The sequence below is a fragment of the Aedes albopictus genome, chromosome 1, assembly GCF_035046485.1.
Source record: "Aedes albopictus strain Foshan chromosome 1, AalbF5, whole genome shotgun sequence".
Lineage (NCBI taxonomy): Eukaryota > Metazoa > Arthropoda > Insecta > Diptera > Culicidae > Aedes > Aedes albopictus.
The window spans coordinates 90326690-90350642 of record NC_085136.1 but is presented as its reverse complement, the minus strand read 5'-3'; the positions used below and the strand labels follow the sequence as shown (position 1 = coordinate 90350642).

At 38.9% G+C, this 23953-nt stretch overlaps 3 protein-coding genes across 3 annotated transcripts in view; 2 read left to right on the top strand and 1 right to left on the bottom strand.

The window, feature by feature from the left end:
* The window catches only part of LOC109410169 (metabotropic glutamate receptor 1), a 679657-nt gene that overhangs the window by 78670 nt on the left and 577034 nt on the right, over positions 1–23953 (bottom strand). The window contains exon 12 of the mRNA XM_062845013.1: positions 22648–22732. Coding sequence (XP_062700997.1) covers positions 22648–22732 — 85 coding nt within the window. The remainder of the gene's footprint in view (positions 1–22647; positions 22733–23953) is intronic.
* LOC134285046 (probable serine/threonine-protein kinase clkA) lies at positions 1504–2340 on the top strand (the record flags this gene model as incomplete). The annotated part of the gene is made up of 1 exon (XM_062845005.1): positions 1504–2340. A coding segment is annotated over one exon (837 nt), but the record flags the coding sequence as incomplete, so codon positions are not given.
* On the top strand, positions 6729–10453 carry LOC134285254 (uncharacterized). The gene is given in 4 exon segments (XM_062845748.1): positions 6729–7036; positions 7038–8134; positions 8137–9283; positions 9285–10453. Coding segments are annotated over 4 exon segments (3597 nt in total). The 5' UTR covers positions 6729–6743; the 3' UTR covers positions 10345–10453.

Below are 23953 nucleotides of genomic sequence, written 5' to 3'. Positions count from 1 at the left end.
GAGATTCGGAATATGGTTGAAGGCGAAGTGTACAAGTACCTCGGCTTCCTGCAACTTAGAGGTATTCGCCACACAGCGATCAAGAAGGAACTGCAGGACAAGTTCTTGCATCGTGTCAACTGTGTTCTGAGGAGCTTTCTGTCAGCCGGCAACAAGGTGAAGGCGATCAACACGTTTGCTGTGCCCCTGTTGACCTACAGCTTTGGGGTGGTAAAGTGGACCAAGACTGACCTCGAGGCGTTAGAACGAGCAGTACGAGTGGCGTTCACCAAGCACCGCATGCGCCATCCAAAGTCGTCCATTGAGAGAGTCACCCTGCCACGCGCAGTAGGAGGAAGAGGCGTCACCGATATCCAGGCACTGTGTGTCTCCCAGATCCAGCAGCTGCGGGCATATTTCGTAGAAAGCCAGAACCGTCACGAAATGTACCGCACTGTATGTGAAGCTGACCACGGTTACAGCGCCCTGCATCTGGCGCAGGAGGATTATCAGCTGAACTGCGACATCAAGACCGTCGACGAGATGATCGTAACGTGGAAGCAAAAGGAGTTGCATGGGACGCACCCCCATCAACTGGAACTCGAGCACATCGATAAGGCGGCGTCAAACGCGTGGCTGGTGCGGGGTGACCTCTTCTCAGAAACAGAAGGTTTCATGGTAGCCATCCAGGACCGGGTTATTGCGACGAAGAACTATCGGCGGTACATATTGCACGAGGACGTGGAGGACCGTTGCAGGAAGTGTAATTCAGTAGGAGAAACGATCGAGCATGTCGTTGCAGGCTGTTCAGTGTTAGCTGGATCAGCTTACCTCGATCGTCACAACGAAGTTGCCAAGATTGTGCACCAACAGCTTGCTTTAAAGCACAACTTGGTCGACAGATTTGTACCCTACTACAAGTACCAGCCGGACCCGGTTCTGGAAAATAGTTGCATAAAGCTGTACTGGGATCGCGAGATCATTACGGACGTCCTCATTCGTGCCAACCGGCCTGACATTGTGGTTTTCGACAAAAGGATGAAGCGAGTAACTCTCATCGACATCGCTGTACCGTTAGACCATAATGTCCAATCAACGTTCTCCGGCAAGATAACCAAGTACCACGACCTAGCGGAGTTGAAGCAGATGTGGCACCTGGAGGACGTCCGTATAGTTCCGGTTGTCCTCTCGGCAACCGGAGTTGTCCCTAAATCTCTCCTGAGGTCCCTAGACGAGCTGGAATTGAAGAAGGACCTGAACAGCATCCTGAAAGCGGTGATTCTTGGAACCTGTAGTATAGTTAGGCGGTTCCTGAATCATCACAACTGAAAGTACATCCAAAAGCAGACTCATTAGGATAAGCTAAAAAACCGGCTAATGAGATCCACAGAGCCTAATCCCCTTTGGCATTCCGATTGCCCGGGGTAGGTGAAAGTTTCCAGCAATTTTTGCTGAGAAGTGCCAAAACTCTATAATAATAATAATAATAATAATAATAATAATAATAATAATAATAATAATAATAATAATAATAATAATAATAATAATAATAATAATAATAATAATAATAATAATACTAATAATACTAATAATAATAATAATAATAATAATACTAATAATACTAATAATAATAATAATAATAATAATAATAATAATAATAATAATAATAATAATAATAATAATAATAATAATAATAATAATAATAATAATAATAATAATAATAATAATAATAATAATAATAATAATAATAATAATAATAATAATAATAATAATAATAATAATAATAATAATAATAATAATAATAATAATAATAATAATAATAATAATAATAATAATAATAATAATAATAATAATAATAATAATAATAATAATAATAATAATAATAATAATAATAATAATAATAATAATAATAATAATAATAATAATAATAATAATAATAATAATAATAATAATAATAATAATAATAATAATAATAATAATAATAATAATAATAATAATAATAATAATAATAATAATAATAATAATAATAATAATAATAATAATAATAATAATAATAATAATAATAATAATAATAATAATAATAATAATAATAATAATAATAATAATAATAATAATAATAATAATAATAATAATAATAATAATAATAATAATAATAATAATAATAATAATAATAATAATAATAATAATAATAATAATAATAATAATAATAATAATAATAATAATAATAATAATAATAATAATAATAATAATAATAATAATAATAATAATAATAATAATAATAATAATAATAATAATAATAATAATAATAATAATAATAATAATAATAATAATAATAATAATAATAATAATAATAATAATAATAATAATAATAATAATAATAATAATAATAATAATAATAATAATAATAATAATAATAATAATAATAATAATAATAATAATAATAATAATAATAATAATAATAATAATAATAATAATAATAATAATAATAATAATAATAATAATAATAATAATAATAATAATAATAATAATAATAATAATAATAATAATAATAATAATAATAATAATAATAATAATAATAATAATAATAATAATAATAATAATAATAATAATAATAATAATAATAATAATAATAATAATAATAATAATAATAATAATAATAATAATAATAATAATAATAATAATAATAATAACAAACAAACAATAATAATAATAATAATAATAATAATAATAATAATAATAATAATAATAATAATAATAATAATAATAATAATAATAATAATAATAATAATAATAATAATAATAATAATAATAATAATAATAATAATAATAATAATAATAATAATAATAATAATAATAATAATAATAATAATAATAATAATAATAATAATAATAATAATAATAATAATAATAATAATAATAATAATAATAATAATAATAATAATAATAATAATAATAATAATAATAATAATAATAATAATAATAATAATAATAATAATAATAATAATAATAATAATAATAATAATAATAATAATAATAATACCGAAGAACAAAAAGGGTGTCGCAAAAACACGCAAGGCTGCAAAGATCAGGTCATTATAGATGCAGTCATTGTGGGTCAAGCCACCGATAAGCAGAGGAACCTGAGCATGGCGTACATCGACTACAAGAAGGCGTACGACTCAGTGCCGCACTCGTACCTTCTTAAGGTGCTGCAGTTGTACAAGGTAGACGGGAACATCATCAGGCTGATGCAACACGCGATGGGGATGTGGAGCACGTCCCTACAAATCACCGACGGAACAGCTGTGTTGCGGTCCAGAACTCTCAGCATCAGGAGGGGGATATTTCAAGGCGATACCTTCAGTCCGCTATGGTTCTGCCTTGCAATGAACCCCCTCAGCAGAGCACTCAACCAATGCAACTATGGCTACCAACTGAAAAGTGGGGGAAGGAGTACAAGAATAACCCACACCTTCTTTATGGACGACCTGAAGCTGTTTGCGGAATCAGTACAGAGGCTGCATCAACTGTTGCAGCTTGTGACGGTGTTCAGCAACGACATCCGGATGGAGTTTGGAATTGACAAATGTCGGTCAGTCCATCTTCGCCGGGGTCAAGTAGTGGACGCCAGCTGTTTCCGCGTCAACGAACAGGAGGAGATTCGGAATATGGTTGAAGGCGAAGTGTACAAGTACCTCGGCTTCCTGCAACTTAGAGGTATTCGCCACACAGCGATCAAGAAGGAACTGCAGGACAAGTTCTTGCATCGTGTCAACTGTGTTCTGAGGAGCTTTCTGTCAGCCGGCAACAAGGTGAAGGCGATCAACACGTTTGCTGTGCCCCTGTTGACCTACAGCTTTGGGGTGGTAAAGTGGACCAAGACTGACCTCGAGGCGTTAGAACGAGCAGTACGAGTGGCGTTCACCAAGCACCGCATGCGCCATCCAAAGTCGTCCATTGAGAGAGTCACCCTGCCACGCGCAGTAGGAGGAAGAGGCGTCACCGATATCCAGGCACTGTGTGTCTCCCAGATCCAGCAGCTGCGGGCATATTTCGTAGAAAGCCAGAACCGTCACGAAATGTACCGCACTGTATGTGAAGCTGACCACGGTTACAGCGCCCTGCATCTGGCGCAGGAGGATTATCAGCTGAACTGCGACATCAAGACCGTCGACGAGATGATCGTAACGTGGAAGCAAAAGGAGTTGCATGGGACGCACCCCCATCAACTGGAACTCGAGCACATCGATAAGGCGGCGTCAAACGCGTGGCTGGTGCGGGGTGACCTCTTCTCAGAAACAGAAGGTTTCATGGTAGCCATCCAGGACCGGGTAATTGCGACGAAGAACTATCGGCGGTACATATTGCACGAGGACGTGGAGGACCGTTGCAGGAAGTGTAATTCAGTAGGAGAAACGATCGAGCATGTCGTTGCAGGCTGTTCAGTGTTAGCTGGATCAGCTTACCTCGATCGTCACAACGAAGTTGCCAAGATTGTGCACCAACAGCTTGCTTTAAAGCACAACTTGGTCGACAGATTTGTACCCTACTACAAGTACCAGCCGGACCCGGTTCTGGAAAATAGTTGCATAAAGCTGTACTGGGATCGCGAGATCATTACGGACGTCCTCATTCGTGCCAACCGGCCTGACATTGTGGTTTTCGACAAAAGGATGAAGCGAGTAACTCTCATCGACATCGCTGTACCGTTAGACCATAATGTCCAATCAACGTTCTCCGGCAAGATAACCAAGTACCACGACCTAGCGGAGGAGTTGAAGCAGATGTGGCACCTGGAGGACGTCCGTATAGTTCCGGTTGTCCTCTCGGCAACCGGAGTTGTCCCTAAATCTCTCCTGAGGTCCCTAGACGAGCTGGAATTGAAGAAGGACCTGAACAGCATCCTGAAAGCGGTGATTCTTGGAACCTGTAGCATAGTTAGGCGGTTCCTGAATCATCACAACTGAAAGTACATCCAAAAGCAGACTCATTAGGATAAGCTAAAAAACCGGCTAATGAGATCCACAGAGCCTAATCCCCTTTGGCATTCCGATTGCCCGGGGTAGGTGAAAGTTTCCAGCAATTTTTGCTGAGAAGTGCCAAAACTCTATAATAATAATAATAATAATAATAATAATAATAATAATAATAATAATAATAATAATAATAATAATAATAATAATAATAATAATAATAATAATAATAATAATAATAATAATAATAATAATAATAATAATAATAATAATAATAATAATAATAATAATAATAATAATAATAATAATAATAATAATAATAATAATAATAATAATAATAATAATAATAATAATAATAATAATAATAATAATAATAATAATAATAATAATAATAATAATAATAATAATAATAATAATAATAATAATAATAATAATAATAATAATAATAATAATAATAATAATAATAATAATAATAATAATAATAATAATAATAATAATAATAATAATAATAATAATAATAATAATAATAATAATAATAATATGTAATAATAATAATAATAATAATAATAATAATTATTATAATATGTAATAATAATAATAATAATAATAATAATAATAATAATAATAATAATAATAATAATAATAATAATAATAATAATAATAATAATAATAATAATAATAATAATAATAATAATAATAATAATAATAATAATAATAATAATAATAATAATAATAATAATAATAATAATAATAATAATAATAATAATAATAATAATAATAATAATAATAATAATAATAATAATAATAATAATAATAATAATAATAATAATAATAATAATAATAATAATAATAATAATAATAATAATAATAATAATTATAATAATAATAATAATAATAATAATAATAATAATTATAATAATAATAATAATAATAATAATGGTGGGAGCTCAGGTAAAATAACTCCTGGGCGTCCATGAAAAACCACCCTCGGCGAGCAGCGGCGCTTGAGCCAAGCTATTTAGCAGTCACTGTACTTCACGCAGAAAAATGGCGCTTGTTTAAAACAATAAAACGCATGGTTGATTTTCAAACTGAGAATTTACTTATTCCAAAGTTATATTTAATTGTTTTCATTTAGAGTTTATCGATAAAAACAACCGATTACCATCATTTCATATAATGTCAAACATTTCATTTGTTTCAACAAAATAAAAACCATAAACATGGTCCAAAATCACTCACACACCTATGAAATGCTTACCCCAACATCGCCACAACGAGGAAGGTGCAGCAAATCCATCACGCCAACTTCCAAGTGCAGCTTTGGTCGTGATGGATAACGCGCAGGTACTCACGACAGCATCCACAAAAAGTTGATCGGCTTCGCCTTTTTTGTCTTTTTTTTTAGTCGTTCTCCTCCCCATCCGCTCACCGACGGTCTAAAAATAGATTTCCGAGCTGCCGCAGGAGCTGCCGTCACCAACACAATCACATTTCGGCTTTGTTAGTCACAAAAGTGCAGTCGTTTAAAATAATCTGTTATTTTATGTTGAAACTACCAAATCTCTGTTTGTTCTAACAAAATGTCAAAAATTTCGTCAAATGAAAACATTTGTATTATCAAAAAATGCAACAGTTCAGTTTAAGCGAGAAATCAGTTTGTCGCTATAGTAAACTGAAAAATTGGTTGATTTGAACTAGAATTTAATTATGTTTACAATTTATTTTTCTGCGTGTTGGAGTAAATGCCAATGCAGAACCCGTAGCTTCCGGGAATGAAAGCACACCCATATGGAGACACGAGCTAGACGAAATAGAAGAATGCGATCGCCCGAGGAGGGAGCCCCTACTGGAGCTGGTCCTGGAACGGGAGACAGAGTGAGCGGCCAGCGGCTGGAAGAGGAAGTGGTGCAAGAGCGGCCTTCCAGTCAACGGGCACAGCCCGTACCACGAACGCAGAGCAGAAACGGCAGCAATAGCAATCACCAAGGCCATGCTGCACCTGCCAATGTTGCTGTGGCTGATCGACGTCAGTCACTCACGCTAGCAGGCGGCCGACGGCAGCGGATCATGTGGACGAAGGATGATTCGCTGCTATTTTGTCTGCACGAGGATGGAGATGGACATGTCCGGCAGATCAGGGATGCTGGAAATGTTCAACGAGAGATTCCCTCGCTTTGCGAACCAGCTTGACTTGAACAAGCTGTACACACGACAGCGTAATATGCTCACAGCTGCAGAAGTGGAGTGCATCAAGCTGGAAGCGCAGAGGGAATTGGGAGAGGAGAGGACAAGAGCAAGCGATACGTCGAGATCGAGTTCTGATGGGCTGGATGCATCGAACGCGAGTGAGAGTCGTGATTCGACTGCACCCACTGCTCCAGGACCAACAGCGGATATACAACGACAGCAACTACGAGACGAACTAGCGCTCAACATGGCCACAGCAGTCACGCAGTTCCGTGGGACAGATCCCATGTCCCGGCACCGAATACCAAAGCTGCGGAATTCCTATCGGTTAACAAGTGCAGTAAGCATCCTAAACCAGGATATTTTGCCACAGTACTTGGAGGCCGTACAGAACCTCGAGGATCTGCAGTTTACGGTGTATTCAGCTGCGGTGGCTGTTGTCAAGACGCTGGGATTACGAACGCGCCCGCAAGGAGACGATGAAGGTCGCACACGCCCCAGCACACAAAAACCCGCGTGGATGCGACGTTTGGAGAACCGGATCGCTACATTGCGGACCAAGATTGGTCGATTAACACAGTACAAGCAGGGGAATCGATCAACGAGGCTAGTTCGTTATGTTGCAGAAATTGTGAAGCCCGCAGAACTCCAAGATCTCACAGAAGTCAATATTACGGAGATCCTCGACACCCATGTACAGCGGTTGAGTGCTCTTGCGAAACGATTGCGGCGTTATGGAGAATGTTCGAAGCGGAAGGAACAAAACCGGATGTTCAACATTAACGAAAGAGAGTTCTACAACTGCATCCGAAACGACAAGCCTGACTATGGAGAAGGCCTTCCGGAGATTGGCGAAGTCACACAGTTCTGGGCCAATCTATGGGAGAACCCTGTCCAGCACAGCGACGATGGGATGTGGTTGGCAGAAGAAGAGCGACAGTGTAATGGAGTTGGAGACATGACCGCGGTCGTAGTAACCGCTCAGGATGTACGCAGGCTACCCGGTATACCAGAAATTGGGCTGCACCAGGACCCGATTTCGTGCACAATTTTTGGTATAAAAAGTTCACGACGATCCACGGGCGGATGGCGGAATGCTTCAACATGGTGCTAGAAGACCCCACGCAGCTACCAGAGTTCATTACCAGGGGTATCACTTATCTTCTGCCGAAGGACCAAAACACAGCTGACCCAGCAAAGTACAGACCAATAAGGTGTCTTTCGAGTCTGTACAAAGTGCTGTCGTCGGTGATAGCGAGGAGGATACAAACCCACTGCGATGCCAACAACGTGATGACCGAAGAACAAAAAGGGTGTCGCAAAAACACGCAAGGGCAAGGCTGCAAAGATCAGGTCATTATAGATGCAGTCATTGTGGGTCAAGCCACCGATAAGCAGAGGAACCTGAGCATGGCGTACATCGACTACAAGAAGGCGTACGACTCAGTGCCGCACTCGTACCTTCTTAAGGTGCTGCAGTTGTACAAGGTAGACGGGAACGTCATCAGGCTGATGCAACACGCGATGGGGATGTGGAGCACGTCCCTACAAATCAACGACGGAACAGCTGTGTGGCGGCCCAGAACTCTCAGCATCAGGAGGGGGATATTTCAAGGCGATACCTTCAGTCCGCTATGGTTCTGCCTTGCAATGAACCCCCTCAGCAGAGCACTCAAACAATGCAACTATGGCTACCAACTGAAAAGTGGGGGAAGGAGTACAAGAATAACCCACACCGTCTTTATGGACGACCTGAAGCTGTTTGCGGAATCAGTACAGAGGCTGCATCAACTGTTGCAGCTTGTGACGGTGCTCAGCAACGACATCCGGATGGAGTTTGGAATTGCCAAATGTCGGTCAGTCCGTCTTCGCCGGGGTCAAGTAGTGGACGCCAGCTGTTTCCGCGTCAACGAACAGGAGGAGATTCGGAATATGGTTGAAGGCGAAGTGTACAAGTACCTCGGCTTCCTGCAACTTAGAGGTATTCGCCACACAGCGATCAAGAAGGAACTGCAGGACAAGTTCATGCATCGTGTCAACTGTGTTCTGAGGAGCTTTCTGTCAGCCGGCAACAAGGTGAAGGCGATCAACACGTTTGCTGTGCCCCTGTTGACCTACAGCTTTGGGATGGTAAAGTGGACCAGTACGAGTGGCGTTCACCAAGCACCGCATGCGCCATCCAAAGTCGTCCATTGAGAGAGTCACCCTGTCACGCGCAGTAGGAGGAAGAGGCGTCACCGATATCCAGGCACTATGTGTCTCCCAGATCCAGCAGCTGCGAGCATATTTCGTAAAAAGCCAGAACCGTCACGAAATGTACCGCACTGTATGTGAAGCTGACCACGGTTACAGCGCCCTGCATCTGGCGCAGGAGGATTATCAGCTGAACTGCGACATCAAGACCGTCGACGAGATGATCGTAACGTGGAAGCAAAAGGAGTTGCATGGGACGCACCCCCATCAACTGGAACTCGAGCACATCGATAAGGCGGCGTCAAACGCGTGGCTGGTGCGGGGTGACCTGTTCTCAGAAACAGAAGGTTTCATGGTAGCCATCCAGGACCGGGTAATTGCGACGAAGAACTATCGGCGGTACATATTGTACGAAGACGTGGAGGACCACTGCAGGAAGTGCAATTCAGTAGGAGAAACGATCGAGCATGTCGTTGCAGGCTGTTCAGTGTTAGCTGGATCTGCCTACCTCGATCGTCACAACGAAGTTGCCAAGATTGTGCACCAACAGCTTGCTTTAAAGCACAACTTGGTCGACAGATTTGTACCCTACTACAAGTACCAGCCGGACCCGGTTCTGGAAAATAGTTGCATAAAGCTGTACTGGGATCGCGAGATCATTACGGACGTCCTCATTCGTGCCAACCGGCCCGACATTGTGGTTTACGACAAAAGGATGAAGCGGGTAACCCTCATCCACATCGCTGTACCGTTAGACCATAATGTCCAATCAACGTTCTCCGGCAAGATATCCAAGTACCACGACCTAGCGGAGGAGTTGAAGCAGATGTGGCACCTGGAGGACGGCCGTATAGTTCCGGTTGTCCTTTCGGCAACCGGAGTTGTCCCTAAATCTCTCCTAAGGTCCGCAGACGAGCTGGAATTGAAGAAGGACCTGAACAGCATCCTGAAAGCGGTGATTCTTGGAAGCTGTAGTACAGTTAGGCGGTTCCTGAATCACCACAACTGACATCCGAAGCAGACTCATTAGGATAAGCTTAACAAACCGGCTAATGAGATCCACAGAGCCTAATCCCCTTTGGCATTCCGATTGCCCGGGGTAGGTGAAAGTTTCCAGCAATTTTTGAAGAGAAGTGCCAAAACTCTATAATAATAATATTGAAGCTCGTGTTCAAGCGGGAATCAAAGTTTCCATACAATTAAGAATTACAGAAACGTTAAGAATGCATTCTTAAACGCATTCATGAAGGCTGAAAAAAATGGGCGCGATTTCCCCCACCGAAAACCGATGGACGTTTGCCTTCAGGAAAAATAAATGATGAATGAGACGGGTAGTTCAGAGAGAACAGAATCCTTCCGTTCGGCCGTCGTGGTACGGTCACACCAAAAAGTGTAGAAATATGCACTATGTACACTGGTGGTAAACCGGGTGAGCCACCCAATGTCACATCATTAAAGCTAAAGGGGCCACCGAGAAGGAAACCAAACGTCGCCGCGTCGTTCGTCGCCGTAGTCATCCGTTCCAACCAGCAGCAGGATAAAAAGATGTCGTCAAACAACGCGCGTTTGAATAACTGCTGGAACGACGACGAGCTCAGAACAGACACTTCAAACATGCTGTTCCGCATGCATACCAGAGAGAGGATTTCAACGCCTAGCTGCAGATTGGGTCGTCGCATGACTTGGGTTGGGTGAGTTGCTAGATGCTTCTCAATCCTGCATCGCCGAGGGCCATTTAATTGATATTTATGTTGACGAAGGAGGGATGAAAGCATTCGTGTTGTAGGTTACGACTTGCTGGTGACCCACCACCAACCAACAACGTTGGAAGGAAGGATTCACTTTTTTCGCTGTCTTCCCTGAAAGTATGGTATGTGAGGGCAGGATAACGCACAGTACATCGCTACAAAAGTTGGGCTAGTCACCAATCTGAATCTCAAAAAGTTTTAAGACCCTTTGGAAACCATTCATGTTCTGGAAATCAATCTTATACACAGTTATACTTCGATTTAGTGAACATTTCAATTTTCGAAATGTCTATAAATTAGCATCGAAACAAAAAAAATATTTTATTTTTATTTGATTTTTTTTACCAAAATGTACCAACACATATGCAAACATATAAATGTCTTAAAAAGTTCTAAAAGTTCAGAAATTCATGCAGGGATTCCTTTGAAAATGTCAGAAATTTCTCTGGGCATTCGTTCGGAGATTGTATTAGAGATTCCTTTAAAAAATTAACCAAACATTTCTTCAGAAATTCTTTTAAAAAATCTTTTGGAAAAAAAAAAATTCGGAAATTGGTCTGAGTATTCGACAAATAATTTCCTCACGGATTCTTTAAAACAATCTTCCATCGATTCATTCGGAAATTTTCATCAGTGATTTGTTAAGAAATTCCTCTTATTCTACAAATTATACAAAGAATTCTTGCAAGGCATCTTGCATGATTTACTTCTGAAATTCCTTCATTTTTTCAAAAAAAAAATATCCATGAATTTGAGCAGAAATTCCTCCAAGGAGCCTTTCAAAATTTCTCCAGAAATTTCTTTAGACATTTATTCAAAAATGTCAAGAGATTCTTTTAACAAAACTTTCAGCAAAGCCTTCAGAAACTATTCCCGAGTTCAGAAAATGTTTCAAAAGTTCCTTGAAAAATTTGTACTGGGGTTACTTTGGAAATTCTACCAGGGATTTCACCAGAAATTCCCCATTAACTTCCGATATCTCCAGAAATTCTACTAAGGATTCGCAATTTCTGTCATAAAATCTTCCTGGGATTTCTTCCGAAATTCCTCCAAGAACTCTTTAAAAAAATGTAAGATCCATTCGGGAATTTTTTTCAAGGATTTCTATAGAAACTGCCCTTCACAAATCGTTCGAGTGATTCTTTAAAAAAATCTCCCATGGCTTTTATTATAAATTTGACTAATTATTTCTTCAGAAATATCTCCAGATATTCCACCAGAGATTTCTTTACAAATTTGGAGGAAATCCTAAAGAAATTCAGTTAAAAATTCTTTCACAAAATCTTCTAGGGATTCCTTTAGACGTTAGACTTTAGAATGTCCTTCAGAACTTCTTCAGAAAGTCTACAAATACTTCAAGATTTTTTATCAAAAATTCTTGCATATATTGTTCCAGAAATTCAACTACGAATTTCTTCAGTTTATTTTCCATGGAGGAATTAGAAATTTTTCGAAGCATTCATCTAGACTAGAAAACCTTCCATGAAATTTATCAAAAATACTACGTGGATTTTTTTTTGGAAAATGATTCACGGATAAGTAATTAAGTATAAGAGATTCACAACCCTTTTAAAATTTTCTCTGAAGCTTTCTAAAGAATTTTCTTCAAGGATTGGTTTAGAAATTCTACAAGGGATTAGGTTGACACAAATTTCGACTTTCTCTTATGTCACCCCCCCCCCCCTCGAAAATTTTTTTTTTGATATTTTGAGGGGGGACACGAATAAAGTATTTAAGAAATTTAAAAATTTTAAAGTGTAATTAGAGTCTAAAGTTCTAAAGAATTTTCTACAAGGATTGGTTTAGAAATTCTACAAGGGATTAGGTTGACACAAATTTCGACTTTCTCTTATGTCACCCCCCCCCCCTCGAAAATTTTTTTTTTGATATTTTGAGGGGGGACACGAATAAAGTATTTAAGAAATTTAAAAATTTTAAAGTGTAATTAGAGTCGTCGAAAAAATTCCTTAACAAATCCGATGAGTTTAACGGTTTTACTTAATTGTTTGGATAATTTTTCATCAAATACATTTATTTTTTATCATCCTCGTTGACGAGTCAACGAACAAAGTGACAAAAGAAGAAAATGAGATTTTTTCCGGCCTTATACAGGAAATTCCCAAGATTTCTTCACATTCTTTTAGATACTCTTCTTCTTCTTCTTCTTCTTCTTCTTCTTCTTCTTCTTCTTCTTCTTCTTCTTCTTCTTCTTAATGACTCGACGTCCTCACTGGGACTTGGCCTGCCTCGCTTCAACTTAGTGTTCTTTGAGCACTTCCACAGTTATTAATTGAAGGGCTTTCTTTGCCTGCCATTGCATGAATTTGTATATTGTGAGGCAAGTACAATGATACACTATGCCCAGGGAATCGAGAAAATTTTCCCGACCGGAACGGGAATCGAACCCGCCATCTCCGGATTGGCGATCCATAGCCTTAACCACTAGGCTAACTGGAGATACTCCTTCAAGACATTTCTCTTCCAGAAATTGCTCCAAAGATTTCTTAAGAAAGTCTTAGAAAATCCTCCAAGCATCCCTTCAGAAATTCTTTAAAGATTCTGGCGGAAAAACTGGATGACATTCTTACAGGGATTCCTGCAGAAATTCACACAGAGATGTATTTTCTCAGAAATTCCTCCATGATTTCCTCCAAGCATACCTCTAGGTATTTATCTATGGATTCCTCCAGAAATTCATTAAAAACTGTTGAGAGTTTTTATAAGGGGATTTCTTCAGGATTATTTTCTAACAATATCTCAAGATATTTTGTTAGGTATTCCGCCAGGAGTTTCCAGTTTCATCAGAGTTTCTTTATTTCTTCTGAAATCTTTTCAGCGATACTTTCGGAAATATCTTTAGAAGTTTCTTCAATATTTCTAGAATTACTTCAGAAATTTCAAAAGCTCTTCAAAAAGTTTTTCCACGGATTCTTTTAGAAGTGGTTTCAACAGTTTATTCAGATATTGCTCATATGGTTCCTTCAGAGATGCCTCTAGGTATCATCCATGGGAATGCACCAGTGAAGGGGCGCTGGAATCGGGGATCCTTGACTAACTAGATCTGATTTTACTGTGACTGCACTGGAAAGCATTCATTACACATCTTGTAAGTAATCTGCCGAAGTATAATAATCACTTTTTAATGGAATTTGTTACACTCAAACTTCCATTTAGGTCGAATCCATTTATGTAAAATCTATTTAGGTCTCTCCATTTAGGTAACGTTACCTAAATGGAATCTGATTGTGTTCAGAGCAGTTGGGGTGTTTTAGATTAGGGATAAGGTTGGTTTAAGGAAATTAAGTTGCAAGTGGAGTTAAGGGAAGTTCAGCGCCTGCTCAGGGGGGAGCAATGAGGTGGGATGAGGTTGGTTTGGGACTGTTTAAGGTTTCCTAAGAACTTTCTTGAGCAACCTGAATCGTTTAAGAAACGCTTTGAAGTGCCGCCAAAGTGGATTTGATTCTCCTTTATTTTTGACCACTTCCAGTGGGGCACTCGTTATCGGTTGCGGAACACTACCGGTTGTCCCAAATATGGCCGGATTTTTTTTGCCAAATCAAGATACCTAAATCCACGATTTCATGTGTAACATGCATGGGTTTGGTTCACTTTTATATTTGGCCATTTCCGGTAGGACACGCGGGACCGGTCCGGATCACTACCGGTTCATATATGTTCTGATAATATTTTCCTGCTTATTGTTCATCAAGATATTAAAAAAGCCACTATATGATATGTCGCATGCATATATTTGGGTAACTTTTTTACTTGGCCACCTTCAGCGGGACATCTGGAACCGATTCTGGAACACTACCGGTTCCGATATGGTCTGATAACGTTGTCCTGCTTACTGTTTATCAGGTTATCGAAAAAGGCGCGATTTGATGTGTCGCATGCATGGGTTTAGTTCACTTTATGTTTGGCCACTTCCGACGGGACACCCGGAACCGGTTCCAGATCACTACCAGTTTAGATATGTTCTAAGAATATTTTCCTGCTTACTGTTCATAAGGATAAAAAAAAAACACTATTTGAAGTGTCGCATGCATCGGTTTGGGTAACATTTATACTTGGCCATCTACGGCGGGACATCTGGAATCGGTTCCGGAACATTGCCGGTTCCGATATGGTCTGAGAATGTTTTCCTGCTTACTGTTCATCAGGTTATCGAAAAAGCCGTGGTTTGATATGCCGCTTGCATGGGTTTAGTTCACTTTCATATTTGGCCACTTCCGGCGGGACACCCGGAACTGGTTCCGGGACACTATCACTTCAGATATGGTCTGAGACCATTTTTTTTGCTTACCATTTATCAAGTTTACGAAAATGTCGTAGTTTGATGTGTCGCATGGATGGGTTTTTAGCGTTTTCATATCTGGCCCCTTCCAGGGGTACCGGTCCGGAACACCTAAATGGCCATAACCCTGGAACCGCTTGACCAATCCGAACCATTTTCTATAGGAAACAATGGGACCAGATTCTGCGTCGAATGAACCATCGGTCATTAAAATCGGTTGAGGTTTACTGTCTAAAAGTGATGTGAGTTTATTTTGTACATACACATACACACATACGCACACACACATACACACACAGACATCACCTCAATTCGTCGAGCTGAGTTGATTGATATATGTGACTCGACCCTCCGGGCCTCTCATCAAAAAGTCATTTTTGGAGTGAACATATAGCCTTTCCAGTACGAGAAAGGCAAAAATGGTCCTAGGATTTCTGACCAATAGCAAAATTTGCTATTTGAAGATCAACCGAATAGCTCGCTGCTATTGGTTAGCTCTCAAAAGAGCTAAATTTGTTATGATGATGTTGGTCGAGGAGTAAATTTTAGCTATTATTTCCAGTACTTTTACCTCTTACATCAAGCAAACCAATATAACTTTTTGATCTCCATATCACAATATGCTTTTATTGAGTTTTTTTTTTCTTCTGCTCGTGTTACTAAGTTCATCGGGAATTTCTCTAGGAGTTCTTTGTAAATTTGATATGTCGTTTCTCGAGGTTAGTTCCAAGAGTTTCTCGGAAATTCCTCCAGAAGTTCCCCGGAAATGCCTCCAAGAATTCCACGGGAATTGCTCCAGGAGTTCCTTGGGAACTCTTGATGCAGTTCCTCGGAAATTCTTGCAGGAGTTCCTTGGGAGTTCCTGCAAGACTTCATTGGGATTTCTTCCAAGAGATTCTCGGAAATTCCTCCAAGATATTCGCGGTAGTTGGTAGAGGAAATCCTCGGGAATTTCTCGGAAATTTCTACAGAAGTACCTTGGGAATTCTTTCAGAACTTCCTCGAAAAAGTCTTACAGAAATACCTCTAGAACTCCTTGGGCATTGCTCCAGGAGTTCCTCGTGAGTTCCTCCAGGTGCTTCGCGATAATTACTCCAGAAGTTTTTCGAGAACTCCTTGGGACCGTCCATAAATTACGTCACGCTTTTAGGGGGGAGGGGGGTTCAGTAAAGTGTGACAACCCATACAAAAATTTCAGAGGTCTCATACAAAAAGTGTGACATAGGGGGAGGGGGGGTTTTGAAAATAGGCAATTTTTGCGTGACGTAATTTATGGACGTTCCCCTTCAGGATTTCCTCGGGAATTTCTCCAAGAGTTACACGGAAATTCTTACACAAGTTTTTAGGTAATTCATCCAGGAGTTCTTCGTAAATTCTACTATTTGTTTCTTGGGTTTTTTTTTCAGGAGTTTCTCGGAAATTCCTCCATGAGTTTCACGGAAATTCCTCCGGGAGTTTCACATGAATTTATCTAGGAGTTCCTCGAGAACTCCTCCAAGACTTCATCGGGAAATCCTCCGGCAGATCCTAAGGAATTTCTCCAAGAGTTCCTTGGGAATTCCTCCAGGAGTTGAATGGGGAATCCTCCAGTAGTTCTTTGGGGACTTCCTGCAGGAGTTCAGCGGAAATTTCTCCATGATTTCCTCCAAAAGTTTCTTGAATTATTTCTCCAGGTTCCTCGGAAATTCCTCCCAGAAGTTCTTCGGGATGTCCTCCTAGATGCTCCTCAGGAACTCCACAGGAGTTCCTCGAGAATTTCCCTAGGAGTTCCTCGAGGGGTTCCTCGGGAATTCTTCCGGGAATGCCTCGAAAATTCCTCCAGAAATTCTTCCTGGTGTTCCTCGGGAGTTTCTAAAACAGTTTCTTTGGGAATTCCTACAGCAGGTCATCAAAAACTCCACCAGAAGACACTCGAGCGATTCCAAGCAACAGCATCAAAATTAAGGAAAATTTTTAATTCATGATTTTCTATTGAACTGAAACTTTGCACAGTTTTTCAGTTCCATCTAAATCGCCATTTTTCGATATCAAATTTTTATTTAGAGCCACGACTAACTTTTCAAAAGGGTGTATGTGAAAATGGTTCAAAAATATTCAAAAATATGCACAGCAAAAACGGATTGTTCGATTGTTATGAATTTTTCAGCAAAGTTAGATAGCTAAATGGTGATTTCTAAGAAAATATACACTGTGAAAAAAAATCTATTTTATCATTGAAAAACATCATTTTTGTCACAAAAACTCAAATATCTCAAAACCCTATCTTTTTACCAACTTGAATTTTTTAGGGAAAACGGTCCATTGTATTAGCAATCTACCATAAAAATTTGGTGATGGTAAACTAATAAACAAAAAAGTTATAACATTTCAAAAATTTCACAATTTTTACATTTAGTAAAAAAAATTTTTCTGTGTAAATTATTTCGGCCGGGAATCGCGATTTGATGCTGATTTTATTGTTCAGCAAAGTTAGATAACTAAATGGCGATTCCTAAGAAAATATACACTGTGAAAAAAATCTTTTTTAACATAAAAAAATATCATTTTTGTCACAAAAACTCAAATATCTCAAAACCCTATCTTTTTACCAACGTAATTTTTTAGAGAAAACGGTCCATTGTATTAGCAATCTACCATGAAAATAAACAAAAAAGTTATGACAATTCAAACATTTCACAATTTTCACATTTAGTAATAATTTTTTTTAGTGTAAATTATTTCGGCCGGAAATTGAAGTTTGATGCTGATTTTATTGTTAATGGCCTTGCGTGAGTAAAACAAGTTGTTTTTATTATATATTATATATACATATAATATAATATACTATGTACCGTAATGTTCCGATTTTATCACGCCCTCCGCGCATTAGTCGTTTATTCATTAATTTGCTGTTACATTTGAGGACAAGTGTTTTCCCTCTTCTTCAAGATTAATGTTGAAAGCGTGTTTTGCAACGTTAAAAATATTGAAATGGGTATAGATGTTGAAGAATATTACAGGGCATTTTTGAAAAGGGGCGTAATTAAATTGTTTAAGGACAAGGTATTTGGAGTACATTGCTCAAAATTTCTAGAGCACCGTTTTTTAGAACCGTTGAACTCATTTGGATTAAAATGCATCACGCTGTTGACAACCACTGAACAATTAGCGTGATGCATTTTCATCCAAATCCGTTCAACGGTTCTAAAAAACGGTGCTCTAGAAATTTTGAGCTATGTACTCCAAATACCTTGTCCTTAAACAGATGTCGCTGATGGCAATTTCTCAGTTGTTGTCGTTTTCGAACTTCCTGCGCCCTGCTTTACCGATGATATACAGATGGCTCGTTTGTCAAATTCTAGACGGCAGGACGTGCAAATGCGTAATTTTGTACACAATGTGGACATTTGGGCATAACCAGTCTCTTTCAGTTTATCTATGGTGCTTTCGGTGAGATTTCGTAACTCTTTTGAACATTTTTTTTCATCAAACGGTCTACAAGAGAGCGTTGAGTTGAAGACCTTTGAGAAAGCGACTGTTCATCTTGTTCGTTAGATTATAATAAACAAAATCACTTATTAATTTTAACTTACTTGGTGGCTGAAGAAAAAAAATACTATACAATTTTTAATATTCATAGCGGTAGAATTTTTTTGTTTTTTTCGTGAGCATTGTCAGGTATGTATACAGACAAACAAACGTAACACTGGCGAAATTTTCATTGACCACGCCTTCAACGATCATTTTGAATCTTGGTTGTGGCTTTCATAACAAGAAGAGCGCCCATCGTTTTTCTTTGCGTTTGACGTTTCACACTAGCGCCTTCTGATGACGATATTGCACAACGCAGTGTTTCGTGAAACATTTCCACCAGGTGGTGATAGTGTGAACTGGGCGATGAATTTTCACTAAAATTGTTCTAGGCGTTTCGTCTGTTTGTCTGTGGTATGTACCTCTTATGCATTTGTTGTTGTTGAAGTTACTCGCATTCTTCCGATCATAAAGTCTGTTCTCTACACACTTAATTTTGATTACCGAGTTCGGTAATTTTTTGACGAGATTAAAACTGCTGAGCACCGAACTCGTTCAGCAAAAATGCATTGTTTACCTTTTCCATACGATTTTGACAGTTGTTTTACTGAGCCTCAGTAAAATCGATTACCGAAACTACCGAGATCGTACTGCTGTTATAATCTCGTCAAAAAAGTACCGAACAGGCAATTCAGAAATAAGTGTGTAAGAGGGATTTTTTTTGCGGATAAACTAGACGTATACGCGTATAAAAAAACTTTTATTATACAGCTTTTGTCTTAAAAATAAATTCAATTCCATTTTTCTTATAATCAACAGCTTTTCAACACTATCAAGGGATTTTTTCACCAGTCACGTACAATAAAAAGTATGACAATCTCAATATTTTTGATCACAACACTGGATCGCGTCTAAGTTTCAAATAGATACTATAGTAATTACGAATAATCAAACTAAAGTATCATGAAAACAACTTGTTTAATTCAGGCGGTAGCCTTTACAATAAAATCAGCATCAAAATATAATTCTCGAAATAATTTACACAGGAAAAATTTTTTTTTTGTTACTAAATGTAAAAATTGTGAAATGTTTGAAATGTCATAACTTTTTTGTTTATCAGTTTACCATCACCAAAATTTTATGGTAGATAGCTGATATAATGGGCCATTTCCCCTAAAAAATTGAAGTTGGTAAAAAGATAGGGTTTTGAGATATTTGAGTTTTTGTGACAAATATCATATTTTTACAAAGTAGAAAAAGAAATTTTTTACAGTGTATATTTTCTAAGGAATCATCATTTAGTTATCTAACTTTGCTGAAAAATTTATAACAATCGAACAATCCGTTTTTGCTGTACAGCTTTTAGAATATTTTAGAACTATTTTCGCATACACCCTTTTGAAAAGTTAGTCGTGAGTGAATATGAAGGTTTAATATCAAAAAATGGCGATTTATATGAAATTGAAAAACTGTGCAAAGTTTCAGATATTTTTGAAATGGTCGCTCAGGATCGACTGACATGACTCCGTGGAATTCCTCACTCGGGAAAACCTTCAGGAGTTTTTCCTGAATTTCAATGGGAAATCCTCAGAATTCATCCAGATATTCCTTATGAATTCCTTCAGGATTTCTTCAGGAATTTTTCCAGCTGCTGCTCGGGAATTCCTCCAGGAGTTCCTCGGGAATTCCTCCAGCAGTTCTTTATGAATTTCTCCAGGGGTTCCAAGTTCCTCGGAAATTCCCGAAGAAGTTTCTCGAGGTTTTTTCCAGGAGTCCCTAGGGATTTCCTCCAGATTCCCCGGGAATTCCCGAAGAATTCCTGGGGGCATTTAAAGCAAATATCTAGATTCATTTATGATAATCTTCTGAAGAATTTCCCGAGAATCTCTTGGAAGTGTTCCCGTCAAAATGATGGAGGAATTCTCGAGGAACTCCAAAAGGTATTCAAAAAAAAACTCTTGGAAAAGTTGTTGAGGAATTCCTGGAGGAATTCCCCAGAAAATGATGGAGGAAATCTCGAGCAACCCCAGAAGGTATGCCCGTGAGAAACTCCTGGAGAAATTCTCGAGGAGCACCTGGGAAAGTTTCCGAGAAAATGCTGGTGAAATTCTCGAGGATCTCCTGGAGGAATTTTTAAGGAACTCCTGGAAGAGTTCTCGAGGAATTTCTGAAGGAATTCTCCGGATACTCCTGAAAGAATTCCCAAAGAACTTCTGGAGGAATTCCCGAGGAGCTTAAATATAGAGGAAATCTCAAGAAACTCCTGGAGGAATTCCGAGGAAATCCTGAAGAAATTCTTGGGAAACTCCTGGAGAATTTTCCTAGGATTTCCTGGAGGAATTTCCGAGGAACTCCTGGAGAAATTTTAATAGAAATTTTTGGACTGAATCGATTACAGCAGTTTCGACCTTGTTAACCTAATGTAAATTCAAAACTTAAAACAATTAAAACAAAGCGTTTAAGGACACGGTAGCTGAAGTGGAAAGATGGCCGCCTTCCATTTTACATACTCGAATTTTCTCGAGCACAAATCTGGAGATCTATCAAGCAAATTGATTTGTAAATGCAACTTGTTGCTTGCTTGCACGCAGTGTACACCAAGTAGCATTTTCAAACTAATGCGTTTGACAAGTCCACAAATTTGTGCTCGCGAAAATACGACGCAAATTGCGTTATTTTGAAAGTGATCTCTGGTGACCATTACCTTAACTTGATGAAAGCTTACCGTAGAAAGTTCTCTTATTTGAGTATTGATGATTTCATATTTTTGTTTCTACGCTGACTGTACAAAATAACCATACATTTTTAAACTTGGTCTCCCCAAATAATCTGCACTGTTAAACCCTAATTTTTCTCCAGAATCTGGTCCGGCTCTTGTCAACCAACAAACAGTGAGACAACTTGTCCTGGGGCCGTTTTTGGTTTAACATTTTTCAGACCAAAAGCTTTGCTTTGTTTTAACGAATTCACAACCTCCCATTTGCTCTCATAAAAGAGGAATCCCTTTCAAATTACAACTGCCCTCACTCACTATAGTTTGTATACATTCGACCAGTCGCAGTCAGGATCGGACAACGGATATGCAGCGTACCGAAAAAGTAGCCCAGCACCACAGCACAACAAACGGGAGTTCCTCTTTCCCGTTCTGTTTCCATCCACGTGCACCAGCCAGTTATGGAAATGGGTTAAACACTGATGATGACTACTTTTGCCACTACTGCAAGCAACTGTCTGTAGATACAACCTGACATTCCGCAGTCATAGGGAAAGAGATTCCAATGTTCCCTTGGGGCTATTTGTGACCAGCCACTGACTGTGCTCCTTTCTGCCACCGTCGTCACCGATCCGTGTGGTGTGTAGTGTAGGTTCGTTTCACTATGTCTACCTATATGTGGGTCACGTAACTTTCACCACATCCGACAACCATCAACAACGAGGCGCAAAGGTTCAAGTTTCTGTACGGTACAGAGATAACGACATGCAGAAACCCTTCGAGTTGAATTTGTCCTCGTTCGGTTAGGGTGCTGCCATCATAGCCTGGTACTCCGGATAGAAATGTTGAACTCTGTGAATAACGTTTTAGGACTTTATGATGCACGATATAGTTTCACCACGCTTGAAACCATCAGCGATAAGCTCAATTGAAGCACTATTCAAAATTATACTTCGGGTCGTTTCAGATTCACTTAAAACTATTATAAACTGTTGTATATTAAATAAATCAAATTTTGTATTTAATCATCTATGAAAAGCTTACCGGTACAAAATGGCTTTCCTTCATTGGAATGCATTGCCTCCAGGGGGTTCGCATCGTTGGTGGGAAGGGTACAGTTGAATCTGACCTGGAAAAAATGGGAAAACTAAGTGAGAATATAACCTACGCACGTTGTCTGTTTACCTTGCAAAAAAGTTTATAGAGAATTAAGTTAGATTTTTGCTAGAGCAATCGCATAATACGGTATAAGTTAGCAAATTTCACCTCAAGTTGAACTATTACACAACTTTTATTATTCCCAAAAAGTATTATAATAGTGCACATTTTCTTCGAATCGTCTCGACGTCTTCAGTGTAGTTTTTGAGGTGTGAACATGTCTAGCTTCCTTCCTCACATAAGGGTGACTATACATACACATCAGCTGAACACATTGCTGGCTTAGAATAGCAATACAAACTACCTTTTCCGAGGGTAGAAGTCCATCAAACAGGAAACCTCAATTCAAGCCCTCATGCGATCTTTCCCCAATGATTCCCATGGCCGCCAAAATTTTCGTCTCTCCGGAACTGCCAAAAAGGAATTGCTTCAGAGAGAAGCTAGTGCACATCCCACCCTCAAGGTTTGCTGCGTAGCCTGCAGCAACGAACATCGATGACGCGTCAAGGTCTAGTTTCCCAAGTGGCACTTACCACTCCCTCTGTCCTCGGAAGGTGGACATAGGGTCGAAAACACGCCTGCTTCCGACTGCACAGCAAGTATCAAGAACTGATACCGCGTACACAGAGGTTTCACCTTCCCGTAAGTAAGGGCATATCAGCCAGCACACGGAAGTACATGCCGACATGGGGCCTCCACCTACCCTTGTCGGGGACCCCTTTCGAACCGCGGGCTCGGATCCTACCCAGTCAACCTGGGGACTGAGACCTGGGGACTTATCTACGCTGAGGAACTTTGCTATCCCCGCAAGTTCCTTATCGCCAGCCTCAGTCCCCGGCTGTCCTACGAAAAGATGCAAAGGACTAGGACTATGACGCGGAAAAACTCCGATAATCCCCTCCAAAATCTCTGAAGATTGCTCTGTAGGAGCCATTACACCTCTCATCTTGACCATCACGATCCTGTAGGCGTCCGTCCAACCCGTAGGCAGTCGCGACGCAGGTCCGCATTCGCGTCGGTCCACCAGTAAGCCGGTGGCCTCCCATTTGTAGGGTGGACTAGCCTAGGCATGATCGCATCGCACGCACGTGAGAGCACCGTTACCAGCTCATCGCCGTCTAAACCAAGTAAGTTTCGCTCACGGCGGAGCGCCTCCCTAAATACCCCTTCGTCGAAGTATGATGTCATTCAC